The sequence below is a fragment of the Chaetodon trifascialis genome, chromosome 19, assembly GCF_039877785.1.
Source record: "Chaetodon trifascialis isolate fChaTrf1 chromosome 19, fChaTrf1.hap1, whole genome shotgun sequence".
Taxonomy (NCBI): domain Eukaryota; kingdom Metazoa; phylum Chordata; class Actinopteri; order Chaetodontiformes; family Chaetodontidae; genus Chaetodon; species Chaetodon trifascialis.
In genome coordinates this window covers 20,137,696-20,164,603 of record NC_092074.1, presented here as the reverse complement: position 1 = coordinate 20,164,603, position 26,908 = coordinate 20,137,696, and the positions used below count along the sequence as shown (strand labels likewise).

The following is a 26,908-nucleotide window of genomic DNA, read 5'->3' as shown; positions in this document are numbered from 1 at the left end:
TATCCCATTACATTCAGTGAAACTGGGGTCCCGCGCGCAGCCATGACGGAGAAACGGCAATTCTTCACGCGCTTTGAATGAAAGTTCACATAAAATTTAAAAAGATAAACCATATATGAAATGTCAACGGAAGAACTCACAAAGTGGGACATTTTTGCTCACTTTTAAAAGTCGCTTTACTCGAGTAAAAGTACCTTTGCTAAATATTTATATGCTCCAACAGAGTAACAATATTGTTACAAGTCCTGCATAAAACTACAAAAGTGCTGTCATCTAAATATAGATGAAATACATAAGTAAATGTGTAAATTATTTAGCGTGCCCCATTTTAGAAAAAAATATACCTGTGATTGTAATTACTGATTGCATTAATTTGTTCATCACCTTGATGTTGCAGGTAGTTTAGTTAATTTTAACAACAATTTACTTATTGAGTTATATTTTGTATTCATTTTAATTGGCAAAGTAGCAAGTAACTAAAACTGTCAAATAAATGCAGTGGAATAAAAAGTACAATATTTCCCTCAAAGAAGTAAAAAGTAGCATAAAATGAAAAACACTCAGGGATCTCATAATTGTATTTTAAGTACAGCAGTTAAGGAAATGTACTTATTTTCACTGCTGCATGTCAGTGATGTTAAATCAGTATGTCAACAAAGCTGACGAATGTGATCCAAGTCTGCTTTAAATGTTATGCAGGTCAACCAGGGTTAGCAGCAAATAACACGGTGCCTTGAACTGCTTCATCCAGCTAGCCTTGAGCTCTATTGATGTCTTCTTCTCATGGATTTGAATAGGATTTTGGTTAAAATTTCCATCTGTCTTTGCTTGCTTTGCTTTAATTCTAATAGTAGGCACAACATTTTCATGATTAAATTGCACTATGTTGGCATTTTAGGGAACATCAGGTGACGCACAGGAAGAATCAAGATGTCATTTTTCTCACTTTATTCTTTCACCATTACTCTTGTGGTAAGAAACAAGCAGCCACTTACAGATTCAACAGGTTAACTGTCAAACACAATGAGGATCTACAAACACACGTAGCCACTGATCAGTCACAGTGCCTTCAAAACAACAAAACCATCCAACAATAAAGTAACACCGTTGTAGGTAATTGTAAAAAACAGCACCAGTTGTGAGCCTGTGGCTTTCAGGAGAGAGTTCACGTCTCCGTCTCCATGTGGTGCTCTTCATGCATGGGTGTGGGTGTGGCATGGGTGATTCACATTGGCACATTTAGTCCTTCAACTACAAAAAAACCCCCAAAACAAACCAACAAAAAAACATCCTAAATATATAGTTCACAGACAAGAAGACATGGTGACGTATAAATATAATACTGCGAGGCAGGAATGAGACGCGGTCAGGAGGTGAGAGGGTCAGTGGTTTTCTTCAGCCTGTGCGGCTCAGTCTTCCTGCTTTGTGGAGACACTGCTCTAATATCAATCCCTTTTTACTTCCCGATAAATAGGAAGTTTGCTTTCAACGTGCCGTCTATGAGATGCTACTGAAACACGATTTCATTTCTTACTTTCTGGGCCCTCCGCGCACAATCCGAGGCCTCATTCATCAACTGTGCGTACAGACAATATAGCACACAAGCTGCGAAAACATTCTCCTTGTGCTTGACAATGTGTAAACATTTAAAGCCAGTAATGGTCATGAGTGTGTAACGAGCGTAATCACAAATAAACCACTTGCCAAATTAGATACACGTGACCTACTACTGGACAGTTACACACAGGATCCAGTTCTTACAGGTGAGTTTCATTTGAATCTAACAACTGTCTTTTGCTGAACTCTTACAAATACTCACTCTCCTTATAAAATCCTGGCTCTTCAGCTGATAAACGCTTTTCTTCACTGGCTAGCTGCTAACTTTGTCTGTCTGTCATTTGGAACTGGAGGGGTCGAGAGCAATGGAAAACAGGAAGGTTGTAGGCTGTAATAAGCTTAAAGACAGACGTTTTGCAGATGTTATTGATAATTTCTCACCTTTTCTTTATGGAAATTAGCCTAATTTTAAATTGACTTAAACCTTTCTTATGAGCAGATTTAAAGATTGCTTTACGCACATTTTGATAAATGAGACCCCAGGTGTTTTCAGAAGTCCAACAGCTCCTGTTTTCACTCAGAGGGCTCTAATCTCCGGTGAATGAGAAGGCACTGCATTCAGCTTTATGGATGCAAATTACATCAATATGTTTCTTGTGTCCTTTATTATCAGTAGCAAAGTCACAGAAAGCTTTTCCTTCTTGTTATCCCCTCTGTGACCTTTAAATCACATTCTCTTCATCCTCCCTTTGAGAAGCAAAACTGACTTCTCTTCAGTCTTGTAGCACTTTGCAAGGTCTATAGATATGTTTCCATGACAGAAATACCAACATTTAGCTGGCGTGGGACCAGATGTAAAAGCCCAGGTCAGCCCACAGGTTGTAGACTTCTGTACCTCAGTCTAGACCTGCTACAGTGCAGGTGAGGCAGGGATGTTTCTGGGATATGTGAGTGTCGTTTCAGTCAGAGGCAGTGAGATATAAGGATGGAGAGGGTCGAGTCTGACTATTTAGAGAGTGTAACTGCAAGATTTCACGGTGTTCGAAGCAGTTGGATTTCACCACCACACAGCACAGTTCATCCAGTGGAAATAAAAACACTGTTAGAGGAACCCACAGAGCGGCAGGAAGCCGAGCGCAGCGGGTGTTTAATCACAAACAGAATCCACACACATCTTCATATGAGTCTAAAGCTATGGTGTCTACAGTGTACTGTACGTCCGTGTGTGTGTGTGTGTGTGTGTGACAGGGGTAGAATAGATATTTCACTGAATCCAGTTCAACTATTTTTTAAATAATTCGGTCGACATCACATCAGCTGAAACCATCAAAAACTGTACTGGTTTTGATCTTTCACAGTTAGTTTAGTTTGCGTTTGTCCACGGGGTCCGAGCAGGGTGATAATGAGCAGACTTAATCAATGTTAGTATGATCAGCTTGAATTTGGCAAAACACTTTAAAGTCACAGAAAGCCCTTCACTCTTTTGTAATTAATCAGGTCAGTCGCTTCAATTAAGACACAAATTAGCTTTGTGAAAGTCACTTTGGCAGATCACTGATCATCAGGTACGTTTTCACCGATCACACGCACGTGCTTGAATTTATTTTCCCTTCTTAACTTTAATCTTGTGATTGAAAATCAGTGCAGTTTTCCTGGTTGCTCAGAATCATACAAAACAAGGAGGGTCGGACGGTTGAAGCTCCGGCACCAGCGATTACCAGATACCACTGGAGCGACCGCCGGGAGGGGCTAGGATCCGAGCCGAGGACCTCTTCGGGATGTGGTCGTCAACCTGAGACCCTGAGAGAAAAAAACAACTCCTCCTTCAGTTTCACCACAGCTACACTTATCGAGCGCTTTTTCTGAACAACCCGCTGGTCTGTGTTTTATTTCAGCCTACCTGAGAGGCTAAAGGAGGACTCATGGAGGTCTCGGACTCCCTGGTGCACCCGAGTACCCTGTTGCCCTTTGCTGGATGCATCTCCGTCTATGGGGCCCAAACCGAGCTCCTTCTTCATAGCGTTTGCTACCTTGGCCACATCACCAGAGTAGGGATCCCTGTCAACCCCTTTATGACTCTGACTCTGAAACAGGTGAAAAACAAAGAAACTTGGACTTGGACTATCATCAAAAGTTAAAATAAAATTGGAAATGTCTCATAAACTTTTGAGAACATGAGTCTGTCATCTGGTGTTCTTGGCTCGAGGGGGTGTTAAATAACAGATACAATATAAAAGTCCTCTGATCTTAAGTTGCAAATGGAGATGACAACAAGTTTAGCTAAATCCTAGATCTTATTTTATGCAATAATCCAAAGTGCAAAGGAAAAATCCCACTGTCTTTAGGTCAAGGGAACCAGGGCGATGCCAACTTTCCGGCTTGGCCTACAAACATCTGCCATCCCTGCAGCGCTCTATTCTTTATAAACACCAATCCTAAGAGAGACGCTTCGGGGATATATATATATAAATAACTCGACTTGATACCCGCCACATAAATTCAGGAAGCATAGAAAAGTCATTCCCATACATTAGCAGTATGAACCATCCAGTGTATCTGAAACCCAGCAGAGGTTTTTGCAACAGCAGCAGCAGCAGAAAAACAGCGTCAGCGCACAGAGAGAGCAAGAGCACTAAATCCTTGATATAGTCTGTCAAATCAGTGCAGTTAGACGCAGTATGATGGGTGTGTTTGCAGCAGGTTTGCTGTCGGCTGACTCAGCACAGCACAGCAGGAGCGCTGATGAACTGACAGAGCGGCGTCACATTTAGAGAAACTTTCAGTAATTTGACTCCATTTTTAGCGAGTGCAGGACACAAACACAGACGTGAATGAACGAAAGCCAGCCAACCTTTTCTCTCTGCACCATCTTCTTGTAGAGGTAGTCAGGGAACGTGCGCTGCGGGTAGAACTTTCCGGAGCCCTCGGCGCACATGAACACGCCGTTCTCACACACCAAACGTCCTCGACTGATGGTGACCAGGGGGACGCCGTGGCAGCGCACCCCCTCGTACAGGTTGAAGTCCCCGCCCTGCACCTGAGTGCTCACAGAGATGGTCCTGACAGACAGAGCAGCCATTCAGCATCAGCGCGTTCACTACATCAAACACCGACGACGATGAACCTGTGATGGCGAGTCATCTTCATTTAAATGTAACTACGCACCTCGTCGCATCAGGGTCCCAGACCACCACATCAGCGTCAGCCCCGGGGATGATACGACCCTTGCGTGGGTACAGGTTGTAAATCTTTGCAGCGTTAGAGCTCGTCACTGCCACAAAACGGTTCTCATCCATTTTTCCCGTAACCTGCAGGCACAGGTGCATTAAAAAAGTGACATTTATGACACATGGCTGTTTGATTTAAACTATATTACTGCAAACACACGCTGACTTGTATGCAGGTTTGTGTGTGTGTCTGTGTGTTCATGTGTGTACGTACCACTCCCCTCTCCCAGATGACACTCATCCTGTCCTGGACTCCAGCCACTCCATGAGGGATCTTCGTGAAGTCCTCCTTGCCCAGAGCTCTCTGCTTGGTGCTAAATGGACGATGCTCTGATGCCACAACGCTCAGAGTGTCACTGCAAACAGGATGTACATGTACTTTAAGGGCACTTTCTTCAACTTCAGTACATTTCTGTCTTTATGGAGCACATACTTGCCCAGCAGGCCCATGAGGTAGCTGGGCGTGTTGGGGTCGAGGCGGAGAGGAGGAACGATGACGTGGGCGGCGGCGTGAGCCCAGTCCTGGTGGTAATAATTCATCCCATTCAGCACTGCGTGAGCTACTGTGGTCTCTGCGTGGACCACCTTACCTGCACAGACAGGAAACAAAAGAGGAAAGGAGAAGATCACCTTCATGTACTTTATATCACCGCCACTGTCAAAATCTTATTTCATCGCAGCCCACCTTGCATCTTAGCCGCAGCAATCATGTCCCCAGCAGACATACTGGACACATTCACCAGGTAGATCGGGCAGCGAGCCTGCAATCACAAGTGCATTCAGTCATTTCTGAATAACGTGCAGAAGCCCACCTGCACACAGGCAGGATATTAAAATGTGGTCTGTTTACCCTGTTGGCGATGGTGACAGCTCTGTGAGTAGCCTCAGACTCCAGCTGCAGACAAAAAGACAAGAATCACAAAATGAGACGTTTAAAAGGACTCAACAGATGTTTGTACTTCAGGTTTTTATCATGACCTTCTATCCAAGGAAACTGCAATATGTGCGCGTCATAGTCAGCTTATTTATCTTTACAGGATCGACATTTTAAGAACACAAAAAGGGGGAAAATGAAAAAGAAAAAGCCATAAAATAGCAGAATATCCAAAATGCTTTTGACTCATCTAACTTGATGGAAATTTACCTCTTCTGGTCGGCTGATCTCAATACCCTCCGGTCCACTGATGCCCAAATCCAGAGCCTCTTTGGCACTCTAACAAGACACACACACGCACACACACATACACTTCAACATAAGACTACATTTTTAATTGTTTCTTTAATATTTAAAAAAGCACATATACTGAAAAAATAATGTTAAGTTGCACTATTACAATAACATCTGTTATTAAAAGGAAAACATGGACGAAGCGACTATGTGCACGTGGTTATCTGAGTGTTTGTGGGACGTTCACCTCCGCCACCAGCTCTCCGTTCTCGGCATGGACGCGTGCGATGGCGCCGATGTCCTTGCAGGTCTGCAGAGTCTGGTAGAGCTCAGAGTCCCTCAGCATCATCATGTCTTTGTAGGCCATGAACATCTGGAAGGAGTTCACTCCATGCTCCCTCACCAGGGTCTCCATCTCGTTACGCACCTGATGACAGGACAAAGGTCAGGGCTCAAGAATGTGAAGAGATTCTGGTAGCCAATCACATTTGAGGACTGAGAAAGTATCGGCCACTGTGAATGTGTGCATAGAGAAAGAGAAACTGTGTGTTACTTGTCTGTGTGTGCGTGTGTGTGTGTTATATGGGGCGTGAAATGAGCTTGGAGAGCAGCCAGAATGAGATCACATTGCATTCACATCGGTGAATATCACAGTCCCACAGAGATATTCACCACAAAGGAAAACCCATTCAAATCAATCAAAATGCAGAAACTCTGGTGTTCAGCAGGGAAAGCTACACTGCAGCCAAAGGCTCATCAAAATTCAAATGAAGAGGAATACTCGGCCATTTGAAAGGCCATTTTACCTTTGAACGAACACACACAAACCACCCTGTCATCAGGAAGGATGCACAAACCCAGAGCGACAAACCAAATAAGCTTCAGGTGCTCAGGTGTTGTAACACTTCTTTGGGTTTTGTATTGTTGATCTGACATCTGAAAACATTTTGGGCTCTGGGCTAAAATATCTTCTGACGTTTAATTGACCAAATGATTGATCAGTTAATCAGGAATAATCTGGCAGATTAATTCATAAAGCCTCAGTTGCAGCCTTAGTTGCCATTATATCATGATATTACAAGGATGTTATAAACAGCCAGATTTTAGACAACGTGGCATTAATATGTCCAATACGATGTGGCACATGCATGAATTCAGCAGATGATACAGCACAGACATTAAAGCCAAAGGCTGAATGAGGCATGTTGACTCATAGGATCTGCCTAATGTGCCCAGTGAGCATGAGTGTTAACCTACTTCATGAAAGGTTTAATCTAGGTCATCACACATTTGACCCATAAATAAAAACGCTTTGGCTGCTTTATTATTCATTCAGTGAGAATAAACGCAGCAAAGGATGATGTCCGGTTTGAACAGATGGAGATGTGAATGGAAGTGTTTCCAGGCTGTCCACTGGTCCTCTTCGGCTCTTACCTTCGGTCCCCACCAGGTCACCCCGACATGCAGAGCGTAGTCGCAGCACACCTTGGCGTCGGCCAGAGCTCGGCAGTTCTCGTAGGCGTCCAGCAGGGAGCAGTGTTGTTCAGGCAGGACCAAAGCCATCACCATGGTGGTGCCACCCATGAGAGCCGCCTGGGTGAGGTGAGGCGGTAAGGAGAGGTGAGTTAGGAAGGAAGGAAGGGGGGAGAGAGTAAAAGGGAGGAGGAGAAAACAGAGACTGATTAGAAAGGAGAACAATGATCCCACTGTGAAGCACATAGACACTGTTTGTCCTGGAGACAATGAGCAACAGTCCGTTCTGATGGACTCTTTCTCATCATCATGAGGTCTCCTTGTTACGAGCTGTAGAAAGACTGATGCACAAAGACTGACTGGCTACTGACACGCAACACGTTATAGTTCACTAATTACTATTTACTGGCTAGAAAGCCTCGGAGATGAAGGTGTGTTATGTTGATGTTTGATGTACAGCAGTGTCTTGTAATTCCATGTGGAATAGGCTAAATGTTGGTATAACACAGAAATAAAACACTCCCACTAATGTTCTGCTGACTGTGAAAAAATCATCATCTTTTGGAATCGGATGCCTGTTTTTTACAATATGAGGAGGAGAGGAGGATGTGACAGGAAATGAGTGGAGAAAGTTAGAGAGAAGACAGAGAGAAGAGTGAGAGGAAGGAAGGAAGGAAGGAAGGAAGGAAGGAAGGAAGGAAGGAAGGAAGGAAGGAAGGAAGGAAGGAAGGAAGGAAGAGGAGGACGACAGGCTGGAAAACTGATGGAGTGAAGGCAGCGGTCTGCAGTGACTTCGTCTCAGTCGGCTGAATGCTGAATGCACTTTGGTGTAGCCATGACAACAGATACTTCTCAGCCATGCCTGTCTCTCCTCCTCCTCCTCCTCCTCCTCCTCCTCCTCCTCCTCCTCCAAAACTGCACTGACAGTCACTCATCCAATATCCTCTGACAGAGTCTAACTGGGATATTACACTGAGGATTTCTGGGAAAACAGGCAATGATCATCTATGAAACAGGAAATGCACAGAGAGATAAAAACATGGCCAGTCACACATCCTCTGCCTGCACCTCACAGACTTTCTTCAACATGATTTGATTCAGTTAAAAACCAAAGCAGGCGTTCACCATCACAGCAGCGTTGGCTCTCTCTCTTTTCTTCCAGCCTCCAGACGTGTTGTAGACAGGGGCGGGGCCATCTGCTTTTGAGTGACAACTCCACCAGCCAATGAGCTATCAGACTACCCATCACCATAGTAACAAGTCCGACTCATCTGCAGCGTCAGCATCTAAGATTTATGCATACGTGTGTGCCCGAGAAGTGTAGTGTCATTTATCACTGTCAGCGTGTGTGTGTGTCTGTAAGTGTGTGTGTGTTTGTGTGTGTGTGTGTGTGCCAGAGGACATGGATACAGCTGGGGATTCTGGGAGTTACACTGTCTGGCTGCATGGCCCTAATTAAAATTTAGTGTCAGTGGACTGTGCGAGCAGAAAAGGAGACAGAAACCAAACCAAAGAGCTGTGCACGAGAGAGCCGTGTGTGTGTGTGTGTGTGTGTGTGTGTGGTATACTGAACATTAGAAACTGTGTATTGTCATCAGAGGCCAGTAGCAAACTTTTCTCTGCCGAGCAGAAACAAAGACACAGTCTGCAGGATCAAACGTCTGCTTCCTCTTTTTAGGCTAAACTTCTAATTTTAGACTTCTAAATTCCAGCTAGAGATCGAAGACTACCTCATCGTCAGTGACAGGCCGGCCGTTTGTAATCCATAACCGCTCTGATGAAACTGTTTGTAAGTGGTGATACTGATGAAACCTCTCATCTTCCTCAGTGAACAAACCAGACCGACAGCCAGTTTTTAGACATTTGTAAAAACACTTTTTATTCCTTCGTTCACCTTTTCACCCAAACGCATCATCACACAGGTTTGTGAGCAGACGACTTTTGTTTGCACACACAGGGTTTTATTTTTTTAAGTCAAGATTGAAAAATGACAAAAAAACACGGTATCTGACCAATGTACTATGCAGCTGCAGTGATGGTTAAATAGATTTAATGTTGAAATGAAACAGACTTTGGTGTCACTGTGTGACAACAAACAGAATGGGGGAAATATTTCTACACAGCTGGTCTGAGAGCAGACTGGTTATCCTGTGAGAACACGACACCATCGCATCAGCTCCATTGTTTTAATCTAACAAGCCACAGTAAACCCGACATACTGACACCCCCCCTTTGGTTCCTTAAACATATTACTGGTCCTTGACAGCAGAGCTAAAGTGGATGTGACACATAAACCCCAAACAGCGTTTTAACGTGAATCCCCCACTCCATCAAAGACCCCCAACCCCCTGCTGTGAAGATAATGTGTTGGTGCCGGCAGCAGAATGTGAAGCATGCACACAAATCCCTGCTTCAACAACCAAACGGACAATCAGTGTGGGATCATATGGACAGAAAACTCTTCAATTACAATAATTCATCGGGCAACTGGTGAGGATGCATCCTGGACGTCTCCCCAGGGAAGGTGTCCGTCAGGGAGGAGACCCTGGGGCCGACCCAGGACATGCTGGAGGGATTATGTCTCTCGGCCGGCCTGGGAACGCCTCGGGATCCCTCAGCAGGATCCCAGGACAGAGGGCTGTCTGGGCTTCCTTGCTGAGGCTGCTGCCCCCGCAACTCGGACCCGGATAAGGGGAAGACAACAAGTACGAGTACGAAACTCCCAAACTCCCACTCTGTTTTATGCTGATAATTGATTAATTGTTTAAGCAAAAAAACAAGCCGATTCCAACTTCTTAAATGTGAGTGCTGGCTGGTTTTCTCTGACAAAATAGACATCTGAAAATGACACCTTAAGCTTCAGGAAGTTGTGACAAAACATTTTATTGATCAAACTATTGATACAACTAAGTTGCAGCCGAGGTTTTCTGTCAGCAGTGAAAATAAAAGATTTTACATCTCAATGATCGAAGGGTCGCCAAAAGTGACCAATGGCAACTCAGAAATTAGATCAAGCGAGTATAAAAAAAGGGACATGTACTGTGTGAAAGAGGGGAGAGACAGGGAGACATGACTGATCTGAGAGGATGAGAGGATCTCTGCATGCTGGACTCTGGAGGAGTCCATCAGTGTCAGACTGATTACCACTGCAGCTCTCTGATCAGCCTCTATCAGCACCTCTCATACCTCACATCACAGCTGCACACCTCACCTTCTTTCATCCCCTCCTCCTCCTCCTCCTCCTCCTCCTCCTCCTCCTCCTCCTCCTCCTCCCTCTGCCTCTCCTGCCTGCAGAGACATTAAAAAGATCTCTGCAGTGTCTGCTGGGAGAGACACAGAGATGTCTGCTAATGTTTTAGATGAGTATTTGTCCAGATCTGATCCAGTGCTCTCGGTCTGACTGTGGGTCACAGTGAGAGGGGATCAAACTGACGTGAGCACAGTGAACGTACGGTAAACTGCATTCGGTCTGCGGCTGATATTACAAATGTCATAATGTCGTGCTGTAAGAGTTCAGGTTGTATTCTGGAGGAAATGGTTTAAAATCATATTGTAAACAGGGCTTCTAAGAAATGAAATTCCAACAAAATATAAATGCAAAAAGAACATCTGGGAGAAAACATCTGCATCTACATTAGCTGCCTTGTTGAGGTGACTGTGTTAGCTGTCTTATTAGCCATGTAGCTAGTAAGACTAACAAAACCAACAAATGCATAAACAGGTCTGTATCCACGCGGCGTGTTCTGTCTGTCAAGTTTCTACCAGTCCACCCTGCTGTGAGCCTGTACTGGGGGGGTAGTGGGTGAGGCGGACGGGGGTGAAGCAGAGGAAACAGTGGGGAGGGAAGAGAGGAGGAAGGAAGGGAAGCGTGAGAGGGAGCAGCCTGTTACAAACCTATGAGAGGGAGGGAGGAGGATGAGGAGGGCCACGCGAACGCAGTCACCATAGAGGCCACACAATACTATCACAGAATGCCTACACACACACACACACACACACACACACACACACACACACACACACACACACACACACACACACACACACACATTCGCTCCATCTGATTTCCACACTAAGAGAGGGGGTTAGTTGCCATGGCAGCGAGGTCAGTGGGTAGGAGCTGGAGACTGGGGGGTGCGGGGGTAAAGCTGGCATATGGTTGGTTCGACCCCCCCATACCCCCCCACCCCCCACTAAATTCCTCTCACCCCACTTCAGTCGACATTCCATCAGACTCAGACCTCATTTCACTGAGACGCAGCAGTGAAACGACCCTGCAGTTAATATCATCTATCACAATCACAAAAAAGGAGGAGGAAGAGGAGAGGCAAGGGAGAGGCTTCTCCAGCAAGCAGTGGGTCTACCTGGAGTAAAGGTCAGTGAAAGCACTGAACAGAGAGAAAGCAAACATGCAGGACTGTGGATGGATGTCAATTACACTGCAATTATGCCCTTAATGATTAATTAAACAGCATTTTTCTATAGATTAAATATTTAGATCATCATCATCATCTTTAACACTATTATGTTTACTCTGAAAAAAAAAACAATATTCAATATTCCTTTATTAGTGCTGCAAGGGGATATTCAATACAACAAGCACCTTCATAATTTCATCTCATTATCCTTCTGAAAGGAACAAAATACGCTGGAGTTTATGCATCTTAAACTACCACCAACAGGCCGGGAGTTTAATCTGAGGGGACTAACTGCCCGATACGAATCTCAAGATGATAGAACAGAAATCTTAGCCAGCACTTAACACACATTCACTTGGCTTTACAAAATTGAAACCCAAGTGCTCTTCAGGCCCTCATCATCCTCCTTAAAGTAAAGTCCCTCATCTTCTGGAGACCCCGCGGTGCAGTGAACGCTTGTTAAATGTGTTGAATCACTCGACGTAATTCACCAAGCAGATTATAATCACAGGAAGGAACACTGGTCCTAAACGATTGCTATCTGTTTTAGACAAAAATGGATTTGAACATTACGTACAACAGCTGCCACGCCCTCACACACAGCTGATGCCCGTGACTTAAAAAACTGTCAGGCAACAAGAACAAAAGCAGCCCACAACATCCCCCAGCACACCCTGCTACAGGCAACAATTACACTCCCTCTTTGAATTTTTAAGTCTCCTAATGAGCAAATCGTCCTCGCTGCTCTGAGTCTCGGGGGATTAGTGAAGAAAATGCAGAGCATCCACAAGAACTGAACCAATAAATCCAGCACGGAGACTGAGCAGCTGAGTGTGAGAGTGTGAAAAGAGAAGTATTTGCTTTCAAGCTCGTGACAGCTGTTTGGATTTACTTCCTGCAGGACCGGGGCGAGAACACGTGTGGTCATTAGCGTTGACCAATGAATGAAACTGAAAGCAGGGCGAAGATTTGTGCGTAGAGAGTGAGAGGAGGCGTGTCAGCGTGTGACAGCTGTCTCTAAATGTGTTTAATCAGAGCCCAGTCATAACACAGTCCTGTGTGTGTGTGTGTGTGTGTGTGTGTGTGTGTGTGTGTGTGTGTGTGTGTGTGTGTGTGTGTGTGTGTGTGTGTGTGTGCGTGCGCACCTTGGTCCCACTGTAGAAGTCGTCTTGAATGCTTGCGTTCATGAAAGTCTCCTGCAGATGTACGCTGGTGTCTATTCCGCCCGGCAACACCAGCTTTCCAGAGGCGTCAATCACCTTTGCACCGCCCGGTATCATCAGCTCCTTTCCAACCTGCCAGGAGGACACACACACACAGTTTACACACCTGTACTGCGAGCATGTAAACCACTGAATATATAATGACTATCACCTCCTCAGGATCATTCCTCATAACTTTGGTTTTCCAATGAAGATCTAAGTTGACCCCTATGTTTATAAATACCTGCAAAACTGATGGCATCCCCGTCAATCCAAGTTGGTGAACATGGTAAACATTATACCTGCGTAGTATCAGTGTGATAGCATTGTCACTGTGTGCATGTTAGCATGCTGACACTAGCATTAGCTTTAAGTACTGCTGTGCTTGAGCGAAGCCTCACAGAGCCGCTAACATGGCTGTAAACTCCTGGTGTTGTGTCAGTTGGCTTGACAGTTGACACCAATACAAACAATTAGCTCTTCCTAACCAAAACCAAAAGTTATCTAATGTAAAGAGTGGATTGTGATGCAGTAGACCTCACCATCAGCCACATCTTTAAGGACCAGTGTTTTAGTGGCATCTAGCAGTGAGGTTGAACGCCTCAACCAACTGAACACCTCTTGCCTCAATGTGCATTTTGCCTTGTTCATTGAAGTAATGATGAAGTTATGTTGCCTGATGCCCAGAAACTTATCACACATCACAGCACCCGGCTCAATGGACACTTTGGATCGATCAATTGAGTGGGAGTATCGAGGAACTGACACTCTGCTTTGCATTGTATTTTTATGAATCCACCAGTGTATTATCACCTACATAATGCCTTAAATAAACAACCTCATTCACATATGTACATTGTTAAGTTCTTCCAGCACCACGAGCATCTTTTGGATCCTCAAATGATCCTGTTTAGCAGCAGCAGGGTTGTTTGAGTTTAGTACTGAATCTTAAAATGATCCCTAAAACCATGTTTAAATCATTGTTTGAGCTATAGTATCATTCAGAACCAAGGGACCATTTCCTGGTAACATATAGACCCTCATCCACTGACCTGATCCTCTCATCAGTGATGGAAATAAGGAGTGTTTTAAGGAAAGTACGGCTGAGCTCTCCAGGTTTCATCCTCTTCACATGAACCAACGCTTACTTCCATGACAACGCTGCGAGCTAATTATAGCCTCCACTATCATCAAGTACGGTCACAGAGTTCACTGAGCGGTTCATCCTCTCCATGTTGTATTACTGTGAAATGAGTCACAGTAACAGCTGGGGACACACTGGACAGTCAGCGTGTGGGTCAAAGTGTGTGTGTGTGTGTGTGTGTGTGTGTGTGTGTGTGTGTGTGTGTGTGTGTGTGTGTGTGCGTGTGTGTGTGTGTGCGTGCTTGACAGATACATGAAGGGAAGTAAACGGTGAAGCACATGTTTTAGTGTGTGTGGGATTTAGTGAGGATGCATGAACTCTGAACAGTGTGATTATGTAAATGTGGTCTACCTGCTGAATTATGCCGTTCTCGATGTAAACGTCTGCTTCCTGGGTGAAGTCATCATTGACCACCTTCCCTCCTTTGATGAGGATACGCATCGACCCCATGTTGGCAGCCATAGTCCTACAAGAGGAACAAAAAAGGCATTTAACATCAGCGTCACATGAGAAAGATGTAGACCATAATGTTGATGCTGTTCTGCACAGGCAGCTTCTGGTACTGAACAAATGGGAAAGCGCTGCTGTATGACTCACTTGGCGTGTTGGAGTGGCAGCTCAACTGGAAACCACTCACTCCCACAGCTCTGAACACTCCCTCCACAACACTGTGCACAGACTGAGCCTTAAAAAACTGGTGCAGTTTAAATGGCGACGGATCAAAATTACAACGAGAACAGTTCAGCCATGATTTAGACACAGAATTATTATTCGATATCTAAACATCAGCCTGCGACAAAGAGGCAGACGGGGGACAATCATTCCTAATCAGCCTGCTTATACTGTATTTTCTGCTGAGTCATGGTTTCTGACACTATTCTGTCTTTTTATCTCGGGTAAAAGAAAACGTCCTCTGAGCTTTTAGTCTGTCAGCTCAGTCTATGAAATATTAAGAGGTGAGCAGAGGATCTATAATTCACAAATCTAGTAAAGCATCTGAGGGGATATGACAGATCTGCAGAGTGCTGCATGGGCTGATGGGAAGTAAAGGCTTCTTTAAAGCTGCAGTAGTAACTTGTATAAAAGTATTTTTTGTCATATTTGCTAAAACTGTCCCTCTGCCCAGACAGCAGTATATGAAACATGTAATCTGTGAAAAAAACGGCTCCATTGGTGCCACCTGCTGCTCATATTTGCAAGAATCCACCACACCCGACACAAAACAACCAATCAGAGCCAGAGGAGCGTCTGAGGGAGTGTCTGACATCTGTCAATCACTACTCACACACACTGCGAACTGCCCCCTCCCTCCACTCATGCTGCAGACTGCCGCTCAGTCAAACAGCTCTGTGAGCGGCGTCAGGAGGCTAGTGAAAGCTATGGCGGAGCAACAGCCAATCACAAAGCAGAAACTGCCCATACCACTGCTGCCAACAACAGCATATACGGCTAAGACAACTAATAACCATGAAGCTAATATGGTGATTGTTAGAGTAACACTCTGTAGTGCGTACGGTATGTTAGCGACTGTGATGTAGCGGCTGGGCAGAGTTAGCTTGTTCCGATGCTAAGGCTAACGTTACTGGTTGCCGTGCAGATGCCGCAGGGAGGAGGGGCTTGGAGGCGGGGCGTGAGTGCAGCGGAGAGGGAGGGGGCGTGACGTGAACTTGTGTTGGCTCAAATTCTGTCTGCTCTCTTCTCCATCTGCCTACTGCAGTATATAGCTGCTAACTTACCAGCTAACATACATAAACAGAATCACATCGAAGCGTGCTAGCAAGAGCTCATCACTTCAACAAGCTCTCAGAGGTGCAACCACATGGCAGACAGCAAGCAGTGATCTAATGGACAGAGATGTCTGGAGCTGAAATGACTCGTCAATTAATCGATCAACAGGAAACTAACTATTAACAACAGCTTGACGGTCAATTAATTGTTTAAGTCATTTATTTCAAACGTGCTCTTGCTCCGGCTCTTCCAGTGAGACGACTGGCTGCATGCGATAGTGAAGCAGATATTTTTGTGTTTATAAAAAAAAAAACAATTTTTCACTTTTGATTCCACGTTATAAATCAAATGATTGATCAATAATGTAAATAAATGCTGGTTGCAGCCCTCCTTCCTGCAAACATGTAAAGCCAGGCGAGTGTTAATGAGCACGCAGGGTCTTTGGTTTGGAAAACACGGATGTAATTAACCTCATTTCAAGCATTTCCATTCCATGTTGCAGAATGAGCGCTTTTTAAATGAATGCCCGGTGGTCTCAGAGCATTTCTCCTCCCTGCCCCCCACTTTACCACAGATAATGATTACTTCTGGCAATGATAATTTCAGGTTGTGTTAGTTACAGTACATGTTGCACTCAGTTTGAGGATTCCTATTGAATGCAGCTTCCTGATGTTTCATTTTTAAAAGAATTGTTTTATTTAATTACATTAACAAAGAATCAGTTTTAAGACAATTTGTATCCAGGATGTGATACTTTCAGATGGTTATTGAGAAAGAAAAGGCAGCTTGTTCAGAACAAACGCAGAGTTTCTTCTCCAAACATCCCTCTGTGTGTATGCGTATTCTGCATGGATGGCTGTATGCAATGTGTTTGATGGCAGGATACAATAGCCTCCCAGTCACACGGAATCAACTCAAAGAGATGGAGGAGAATAGAGAGAGGAAGAGGAGAGAGAGGAGGGGAGCGACAGGAGAAGAAAGAGAACAGAAAAACTGAATAATGAGGGGAGGAAAAGAATAAGCTAGAGGCTGAAATTCGCACCCCAACCAGATGAGGCTAAACTGGGCCAAAGAGGTGAAGAAAGGTCAGTTTAGGTTTGGTTTTCCTGTTGGTCAGGTTACTTTTGAAGTAATATAAACACACAGTAGATGCCACATGTGTCAGGTGGATCAATGGTTCATCGCAGATATTTAATGTCACGAACACAGAAGCTCAATTTCAGAGCGATTTTCTGAAATACACCATTATTAAAGGGGAGAATATTAAACTGTGTGGCTTTGCTCTGAGGCGTTCCACGATCCTGTTGCTTCAGCACGAAACAGAAATCATTTGGCGCCAGGTCAGACTCCAGCCGAGCTGATGGGGAAAGAGGGGGTGGCAAAGAGGTGGAGGAAAAGAGAGAGGGAGCGGAATAAGAGTGACAATGAGATGAGATGAGTCCAGTGATGGAGGAAGAGGAGAAGGGGATGATGTAGAGATGAGAGATAAAGTGATGGAGGTAAACATGGCGATGTAGAGGGCAGAGAGGAGGAGGAGGGGAGCAGCATGGAAAGTGGAGCCCTGAAGGCCTGGCAGCCACAATAAAGGACTGGTTTCCCAGGAGATTGGAATTGGAGTGCTTTCAGTGGAAAAGCCCACAAAGACACACACACATACACACACACACACACACACACACACACACACACACACACACACACACACACACACGTCATGTTATGGTGAAGCATACAAAACACCAAGACCGACTTGTCAAGCTGAAGTTAAACTATCAGCACAGCGAGGTGGATATTAAAAACTGTTTTTCTTCCCTCGTTCGAGTGATTTCAAACAAAAGCTAAACCTTCTGGTCTTTAATTGCAGCGCCCCCATCAGGCCAATCAGAGTAGCAAAACAGTTTTCTTTGTTGAAGATGGTAAACAACCTTTTTCAAGAGCCCTGATGTGGTTTGAAATGCTGAAGAAAAGGAAATATTTCACACAGTCTCCTCTCAGTTTAATACAAAACGCTGCCTTTTGCTGTCAACAGCTGCAGAAAAGTCCTTTGGATGCAGGATTAAGGTGTTACTGATGCAGCAAAGAGAAGTGGACGTCCACTGTCCAGCCACCAAATGACAAATCCAGTCACTGACTCCAGACTGGAAACAGTGGATGATCACAGGTCCAGCACAGTGATTCAGTAACAGTGAAGCTGACAGACAGAGAGAGATGGACAGTGAGAGGGTGATGTCTACACCTCTGTCACTGATATTTAAAGGCTGAAGCTGCTGTTGTCACTGTTTTCCAGCCGCTCCGTCCAAACCCACACAGCTGACTGACTGCGTGTGGGACTGGGAACGCTGACTAAACAGACCTCTGCGCAGGACACTGGGAGCTTTGTGCGTCTGCGAGACTGTAAAGTCCAAGGAAATTAAAGTCAACTTATATAACTGACCTTCTGGACAGTGACACCTTTAAAACCCACAGCGAGCCCTCGAGCTGCGCAAAGGAAGGAAGCGTAAAAACTGTCGCGTCTGCTGCATGTGGCGGGTGTGTCGGTCTGCTGGCTCTAATCAGTGCTCATCAGTGGCTGATGCAGCATGACAAACCAGCATCAGACACACTCTGACCTGCCTGACCGGCTAACCAGCCATGTGAATCAGTGATTTCCCCATTTCATCTTATCTCCATAAAAAGACGTCCTGTTTGTCCTCACAGAGAGTCTTTGGGATGACAAACAGGCTGTTTACTGAAGAACTGGGCCAACTTGAAGTGATGGGAGTCGACTTGAGGCGAGATGTGACACGAGGCGACGGAGGGGACACTACAGGACGTAAGACAAGATGAGGTGTTATGAGGTGCTGTGACGTGAGGAGCGGACTGTCGCTCTTCGTCACGGCTGCTTCTCTGAGTCGACTTGTTGTGTCTTACTGCTGGACAACAGCCGAATGTGTCTGAAATGTAACACTGGTGATTTCTGATTCATCCAAAAAAGATTTTTCACCTCAGATGGATTCATAGTGACACTGTGACTGTACAGTTCAGGTCTGCAGCCTCACTGACTGCATCCACTCACTCCTACTCCAAAGACCAGCACGCTGAAAAGCACAGATGTATTTTAGACTTCTTCACTGCAGGTCTGCTGTGTATGTGTGTGAGTGTGTGTGTGTGTGTGTGTGTGTGTGTGTGTTCTCTTTCTGCTGTGTCATCGCAGATATAACAGACAGACAGCCAGAAACAGGGAGACATACAGCCAAGCAGTGTGTTTTGTCCCCATAAAGCAGGCGATTTCCCACAATGAGACTGTGTCAACAGATTTATGTCCCCACAACAATCACACACACACACACACACACACACACACACACACACACACACACACACACACACACACACACACACACACACACACACACACACCGAGACACACCCTGATTTCTCTCCTCTCTGCATGCAGACTGTATTTTAATGGGGTGTTAATTAATAATGAATGAGGAGCAGAAGGCAGGTTTAGTCTAGACTCCCAAAGTCACACTGTCACAATGTCACACACGCACACACACACACACACACACACACACACACACACACACACACACACGCACACACACACGTTTTCATAACAACGTGGTCATGCCAGACATGCAGCCATTTCTCAGTTTGCATTGTGAAACCTGCATGCTGATCGTTCAAGTGTGAGCTGTTTCTACATCAAAGCTGTCCAAGAAAAGAGATTCTGATTCCTTCATGAGGATTAGATGATTTCTGTGGTGTTACTGTCACGAATGAAACACCAAACTGAGGTCAGAAAACATGCACCGTGACCAGGGCTCATTGTTGCTTCATCTGTCGACTTTTTCCTCGATCGATCGATTAGTTGTTTGCTCTATAAAATGTCCAAAAATGTTAAAAATGTCCATCAGTGTTTCCCAAAGCACAAGAAGACGTCCCTAAATGTCTTGTTTTATCCACAACCCAAAGATATTCAGTTCAGCAAAGAGTCAAGAAACCAGAAAATATCCAAATTTAAGAGGCTGGAATCACAGAACTTGATTGTTCAGTTGATCATTAAAACAGTTAGTGATTAATTTAGTTGACAACTGATCAATTAATCATTGCAGCTCTAACAAAAAGGCTAAAATTAATTAAAGTTCAAGAGAAATCAGCTTTCTTTAACCCCGCGTTTTTATTTGGTGCTGTTTGCCTTTAACTGGCTGAAGTTGCATCAGATAATCGTCTAAGGAAACTCACATGTTGAGCTTTAATTCAACGCTTCAAAGCAGTTATTTCCATAACATAGCACCTTCAAATAAAACCACTAATGAAGTACCAACACGTCTAAACGGCGTCAGCAGAGGAAGAGATGCAGTCAGAAGCGAAACAAAAAGCAGGATGAAGATTAAACCTGCAGCTTTCATCTATTCTGAGCAGAAAGCTGCATGTTTAGAAACAGCTTCGATGTGACGGAGGAGCTGCTGACATCCTCACATGTCTGTTTCTGTGCAGGCTACAAGTGTGGCATGGAAGTGCGTGTGTGTATGTGTGTGTGTGTGCATGTGGATGCATGACAGACAGCTGCTGACTCCTGTTTGATCGAGAGCGTAATCGCCACAGGAAGCGGCGATGCACAGCGCGCAAGTCAATATGTGTGTGCGTGCAAGTGCGTGCGTGCGCGAACAGCAGATCTATTTAAAAAGCCAGAACAAATGTGCATGGGACAACTTTACAACCGATTGGAGACAAAAATAGACATTAAACACAGAGGCGCGCGCACACACACACACACACACACACACACACGCGCGCGCGTGCGGGATGAGGTTTAAAGAGTTGTGGGTGTGACTGGAGGTTCATGGATGAATAAGCCATCAGCGAATCACACACAGACAAACAGACAGAAACAACAGCGTCACATAACGAACCAGGCCAGCGCTCAGGATTAGAGACATCTCTGTCTCTTCACACGCACTCTCATCACGCCGTCATCAGACGCTTGTGTGAAAAACATTCATCTTTTCATCAGTCCATCTCTTCCTCCTCTCACCTCTGACCCTCCTCTGGGTCAGGCCGACTGACGCACTGACCTTTGACCTTTCCCTCTGTGCCACCGGCAGGTCGAATATCAGCATGGCAGATATCAGACGTCTCATAACGAGCACATTCAGGCTCCTAAGAGGACGACCTGTCCGAAACCCCTCCCCTCCTCAGCTCTCCAGCACTGGATTGAGGCGTCTACATAAATCGGTCCCACCCTCACGCAGCGATTGTCAGTGGCGCTGCTAGGGTCTCTTGGCCAAAAGAGGTCCCTGAAAGCCCAGGCCTATCAATAATCGTTGTTGTAAATAAGTGGCCCCCCTAGAGGCCGGTGGGCTCAAAGCAACTGCCTGGCTTGTCCATCCCCAAGCCCCGCCCCTGGTGATTGACCAGGTAAGCCGAGGTGAGGGAGCGTCCGGGGTTTCAACTTAAACCTTAAACTCAATCGCTTTTCACATGTGGGTGAGCCACCATGAATACCTGCACCCTCGTCTCCATCTGCATGATTCATTGGGTATGACCCTTGTCTATGACAGGGGGCTTTTGACCCCGCCTGTGAGCGCTGGCCAATCAGAACAGCTGTTAATAACTTTGCTGTCAGATGTGGTCAAATGACATGCAGCTCAAGCAAAGCAGGCCTGAGTAACACAAACTACCAGCCATTTCTTTCTCACTGATTTCAGCCCTCAGAGCGACAAATACAGGGCTGTCACAGTCACAGTAGCCTCACCTGCACGTCTTTGGACTGTGGGAGGAAACCCAAAAACATGAGATCTCGACCCAGAAAGGTTCCCAAAAACCTTCCTGCTCATTAGATCAACGTGCTGCCCATTTATCAAATCAGTGAATCAAAGCATTTTCTAATTACAGCCTCTCAAATGTGAGGATTAGCCTCCTCTTCTGCTTCATACTGTTGTGCATCCATATTTATTTTGCCATTTAATGCTGTTTTAATTCTGTTTGATCATAGCAGAACAGAAGCAGTCCTGATGGAAAACAGCGCGTGTAGACAAATAGGTTACATCATCTCATTAGGATGCTTTCTAATGTATTCATTTCATTGTGCTGCACCGAGGACCCCTAGAGCCCCTTAAAGCACCCTTAAGGATCCTTAAACCAAATGATGAAGACCCCCACACCCCCATCCACAAAACCAGAGCCGGTCCGCATGCAAAACCCTTCATACATAATCCAAGAGAAAAGGAGGTGAAACAGGGGATCAAATCACCTGTTCGCATGATGTTCTCAGCCACACACACACACACACACACACACACACACACACACACAGCAGCAGGCTCATTTGTATGCATGACGACTCCAGACCTTCCTCTTCATCATCGCTGTGACTCAATATATTTGGTAGAACAGAGAATAGCCTATAAACGAATGACGGACTTACATAACGACCGACACACAAACACACACACAGCCTTATTGCACTGATGGCACGCCAAACACACACACACACACACACACACACACACACACACACACACACACACACACACACACACACACACTCGTATCTCACGCAGATTTCGTCGCCAAAAGGCACACGATGTTATCTTACAACATACGACTGCTAGTCTTCAAATTTTCTCCGGATTTATGTGAAATTCGGACAATTTAATTTTAAAAAAAAGCTACGCATAGATTGATTTCCCATTAAAATATGCACGAATAATCACATCATTGGGTAACTGAAAATCTAAAATGAGGCACAGAAAGCTGTGATTTTATGCTAACGTTAATGTAGCAAGTGGGAAAACCGTTAACATCTGAACGCTGCGGGTATGAACGTTAGACGAGATATAACTGACATATAAAGATTTTTAACGGTTTAAATAATAAAATTAATGACGAATTTCCTCCATTCTTGTCAAGCAGAAAAAGAGACCCTGACATCTTAATTTTTTCCCAACATTTTTTGGCCTCTTACCCTTTTTTTTTTTTTTTCCAGATTCCCAGATCCTCCTCAGCAGGCGCCTCTCTCTACTGCCCAGCACCAGCCGAGTGCGCGAGGACAGCTGGCACAGCGCGAGCCGCAGATGCTTCGATGCCGACAGTCCGGCAGCAGCCAATCAAGAGCCGCTCGAACCTGAGCAACAGAAAAACAGACCAATAGGAGCTGGAGAAGGGGTCTCAGTGGACAGGGGCGCGCCTCCTGCCTCCGGAGACATGTGCTGCCTTCAAATGCTGTCGGAAATTATTATTATCTCATTATAATAAATTATTATCACCTGATGATACGATAATCCAACGGCTTTCGTGCAATGTTCAATGACTAAATGTAATCAATGAGGTAGAGATATTAAAATGATTGTGTTATTGTGATAAATACTGGATATTTGAGACTGAAAGATTGAGTCAGTCTCTGTGAAGCAGAGGTTGACAAGGCTAAATTATCAGAAAGTGCTTCAGCAGCTGTTCCAGATAACCTAAGATCCTCCTAGGAAGATGATCAGTATATAATTCTTAATATATACAACTTAATATATAATAACAGCTCCTATTTGACCTTGTGGTCACATAGTTTTATCAGCTGCAGTAAAAACAGCAGTAATACTCTACAAGCCACTCAACTCCCTCAATAAGAATTGCAATACTTGACTTACTGTATTATTTCTTCACATAAATGCTATATACTATACATATCATTTAATGATAGTCTGAGGTGTAGACATGTATTTATTTTGAATTTGATGCCATGTAATTCTATTGTATTGATTTCATTTAAATAGTTATCTATTTTCTTTGTTTATCACTTCTGTTTGTATAACGTGGATTTCCAAAAGGGGTCAATAAAATCTTATCCTTTAATTTAAATAATAAAAAAGTCCTGCAGCACAGACTCTCCAATGTCCCAAATGGGCCCATATCAGTTAGTGTTGCCCAAGCTAAACATAATCAGTTTGAGAGGATTTACAATCATCTATTCTGCAAGTTACAGAAAATAAATATGACACTGACCCTCAGCAGATTAAAATACATGAATGCATCCTCCACTAACTTTGCATAAAACACTGGACAATGTTGAATTCCCCCTGATGTTTAATTTTCAACTATATGAAGGGATGAAAACATCAGGAAGCCCTCACCCTGATGGAAAACAGCTGCATTTCCTGCTGCTGCTGCTGCTGCTGCTGCTGCTGTATGACAAAATAAAAGCTGAACTGACTGATCTGAGATGAAACACAGCGAAGAAGAAATCCTCCTAAACCACAGCATCCAGATTGGTATCATTTCTGCCTCGGAGCACTTGAATGCCACACTTCCACTCAGAGCAGCTTCCAGGGAGCACTTGAAGGCGACAATATGGGGCTGAAGGGCCACAGTATGGAGGCCGGGCGCTCCTCATTGGCAGCATGGCTGACTGCTGCTGTGGTGGGAATTCAGGAGGTGAGAGCTGCGTGAACAGACATTTCCTACAGGTGTCAACTGATGAATTATTTACTACCTGTCTGTCTGAACTGTCTGCACAGGGAAACTCATGAGTGACACCAGAGCTGATGACTTTCTGAATATTCAAGTATGATATGATAAATAATTTGTCACATGAAGTAGGTAATGAGCAGATCACCATGTGACTCTATTAGCTGTTGCCTGTGGCATTTAATTACTTTTTAAGACTGATTTGGACCTTGGCATAATTAATAGTGACCATTTATACCCTGACTTCATCCATCATGAGGCATAAGGCTTTGGTACTTGCACTGTACTGACATGGTTATCTGTTTTATGAGCATTAATAAGCAGCTGAAGAAGAACACCCTTAGCTGACATAAAGGTAGATAACACCGAGCCTTCAGGCCAAATCACAAGAAACAGTCTTTTTTTTTATTCACGTTTCATTTCTTACATTGTTCAAGTACAAAGTTAAAATGCCTTTTTAATTAGTTCATATTCATACAAGAGTAAAATAATAATAGTGCCTTTTCATTACTACGACAAACTTAAATACAGTCATTGTAAAGACAAAGTTGATTTATACTCCTAACAATATATTTTTCTTATTTTCAGATAAAATTTTAGCACCTTTTGAAACACCTCTGGGTCCTCCTTTTCCTAAAAGCTCATCTTTCATTTAGTCCATGAGATGAGTGTCTGAATGCGCCACAGCATTGTATCTGGAGGTGTTGTGCATGTATCTCTGCGTGTGAGCGGCGTCCGCTCTGTGTGTTAGACAGTGTTTTGGGTGTATGTGTTAATAAGTGTATCAGTGTTGAAAACAACGCGTCACTCAGCCTCAAAGCTGTCGATAGGCGAACAGAAACATCATCACCGTGTCACCCATCATTTCGGAATATCAACTCCATTCCTCTCGCTTTCGCCCGCCTGCTCTCTCAAACAGACAGACGTTGAAATAACACCGCCTGACAACAAGAGCTGACACTTGGCTGCGTTTCGAACCGGCGGGTTGCAGCTTTTCGTGGCCGCGGGCCTCTGAAGTGAAGCTGGCTGTCAGCCCTCCTCACAGGTCGTGTGTGTCGATGATCTACGAGCAGCTAATCTCTGCTCCAACAATGTTTGATATTAATGTTTTCATCCCAAACATCTTCAAAATCCGACAGAGCACATTTTAAAAATCCCTTTTTTTGGTCCTGATTCATTCACTTCACTGTAACAGTTGTGCTGCTGTGTGTCGATGCAGTTTGTGAGCAGCTCAACTAAACATGCTGCTTGTCTCCTTTATGGTATTTTAGAGGTCAGAGGATCCAACATTTCTCCACTCAGAAAAGAAACTGAACTGACCCCTCAGACGTTTGTTGGGACCCTTTGAAAAGGAACTTGTAAGTTTAGTATTTTACTGAAGTAGTTTGATTTTAACGTGCAGATTAGAAAAACAAAGCCAAATGCTTTATACTGAAGACTTTCCCTTCTCAGACTTATCAATTAACTCATCTGCAACAACAATTTTGATGATTTTTTTAAAAGAAAAAAAAAATCCTCTCCGGCTTCTCAAATGTGAGTATTTTCTGAGTCTTCTGTGAGTCAACTGAACTGACTTGAGGGAACGTGTTTCCCGTCACTGCAGCCTTAAATAAAAACTGTCCAGCACTTCCCAACAAATCAGAAAAGGTGAGTTTTACGTAGCGCGTCTTCTCGCCTGTTGCACTGATGATCTCGGGCTCATGAGGCCCTGACGCGCTCCCTGATCGTTGGTCATGAATTCTGGGTTTTTATTCCGACAACTCTGTGTTTGGTGTTATTTCAACTCGCTCTGCTTTGAGAGTTTCCTTTTAGTTTCGGGTTCTACAATTTCTTCTGGCATCCTTGGGTACAATAGAACAAGTCACTATACTAACTGTAATATATGCTTTCTCTAGCCTCTCTCTCTCCCCTCTAGGCTGAGACTGAACTGAACTGAGCACCAACCTGGAACAGTACACACACACAATAACAGATTATTATTGTAATTATTATTATTACCATTATTATTATGATCATTACTCCCTAATCTAACATGGAATCGGAGATTACACTGACTGACTGACATGCAGCACCTGGGGGTCGGGGTGGGGGGGGGAGTTTGGGAGCACCAAGCGACGCAGGGTGATGATGTCACACCTGAAGGCGCCGTGGGGAGCCTGATGGCGACAGGCGGCCGGCAAAAACACAGTGTGTATGTGTATGTGTGGAGATATGATGTGTTTTGTTGAGAAAGGAGTTTAGAGAAGCCTTTGCACTGTGTTTCCAGCAAGTGTGTGTGTGTGTGTGTGTGTGTGTGTGTGTGTATGTGTGTAACCTGCAAGAGCACTGTAAAAAAGAGCAGAGATTAAAAAGCACCTGAAGGTTGGTTGTATAAACGGAGAGTAAACATGATGGAAAAAACGCTGAACCTGCTGGTTTATTGTTGGTTTTTGTTGCTGTTTGTGCATATGTGTGTGTGTGTGTGTGTGTGTGTGCATATGTGTGTGTGTTTGTGTGTGTCAGCACTGACTGTGTCCAGTTGTTAGCTGGTATCTGAGGAAGGT

General features: G+C 44.5%; 2 protein-coding genes across 9 annotated transcripts in view; both read right to left on the bottom strand.

Annotated features, from left to right (window-relative positions):
- Positions 1 to 933: 933 nt before the first annotated feature.
- The window catches only part of LOC139347597 (dihydropyrimidinase-related protein 5-like), a 29,175-nt gene continuing 3,200 nt past the window's right edge, over positions 934 to 26,908 (bottom strand). The window contains exons 1-14 of the mRNA XM_070987311.1: positions 22,873 to 26,908; positions 14,541 to 14,655; positions 12,989 to 13,138; positions 7,387 to 7,545; positions 6,200 to 6,379; positions 5,929 to 5,997; positions 5,635 to 5,679; positions 5,470 to 5,545; positions 5,218 to 5,374; positions 4,999 to 5,140; positions 4,723 to 4,865; positions 4,409 to 4,616; positions 3,458 to 3,641; positions 934 to 3,357 (exon numbers count right to left, since the gene is read on the bottom strand). The exon at positions 22,873 to 26,908 is cut by the window's right edge and continues 3,200 nt beyond it. Coding sequence (XP_070843412.1) covers positions 3,272 to 3,357; positions 3,458 to 3,641; positions 4,409 to 4,616; positions 4,723 to 4,865; positions 4,999 to 5,140; positions 5,218 to 5,374; positions 5,470 to 5,545; positions 5,635 to 5,679; positions 5,929 to 5,997; positions 6,200 to 6,379; positions 7,387 to 7,545; positions 12,989 to 13,138; positions 14,541 to 14,651 — 1,710 coding nt within the window. The 5' untranslated portion in view covers positions 14,652 to 14,655; positions 22,873 to 26,908 and the 3' untranslated portion in view covers positions 934 to 3,271. The remainder of the gene's footprint in view (positions 3,358 to 3,457; positions 3,642 to 4,408; positions 4,617 to 4,722; positions 4,866 to 4,998; positions 5,141 to 5,217; positions 5,375 to 5,469; positions 5,546 to 5,634; positions 5,680 to 5,928; positions 5,998 to 6,199; positions 6,380 to 7,386; positions 7,546 to 12,988; positions 13,139 to 14,540; positions 14,656 to 22,872) is intronic.
- Positions 24,749 to 26,908, bottom strand: part of LOC139347596 (DNA (cytosine-5)-methyltransferase 3A-like) — a 53,375-nt gene continuing 51,215 nt past the window's right edge. For all 8 annotated transcript variants that reach the window (XM_070987303.1, XM_070987309.1, XM_070987302.1 and 5 more), the window contains one exon: positions 24,749 to 26,908. This exon is cut by the window's right edge and continues 3,380 nt beyond it. The gene's annotated coding sequence lies outside the window, so the exon portion shown is untranslated.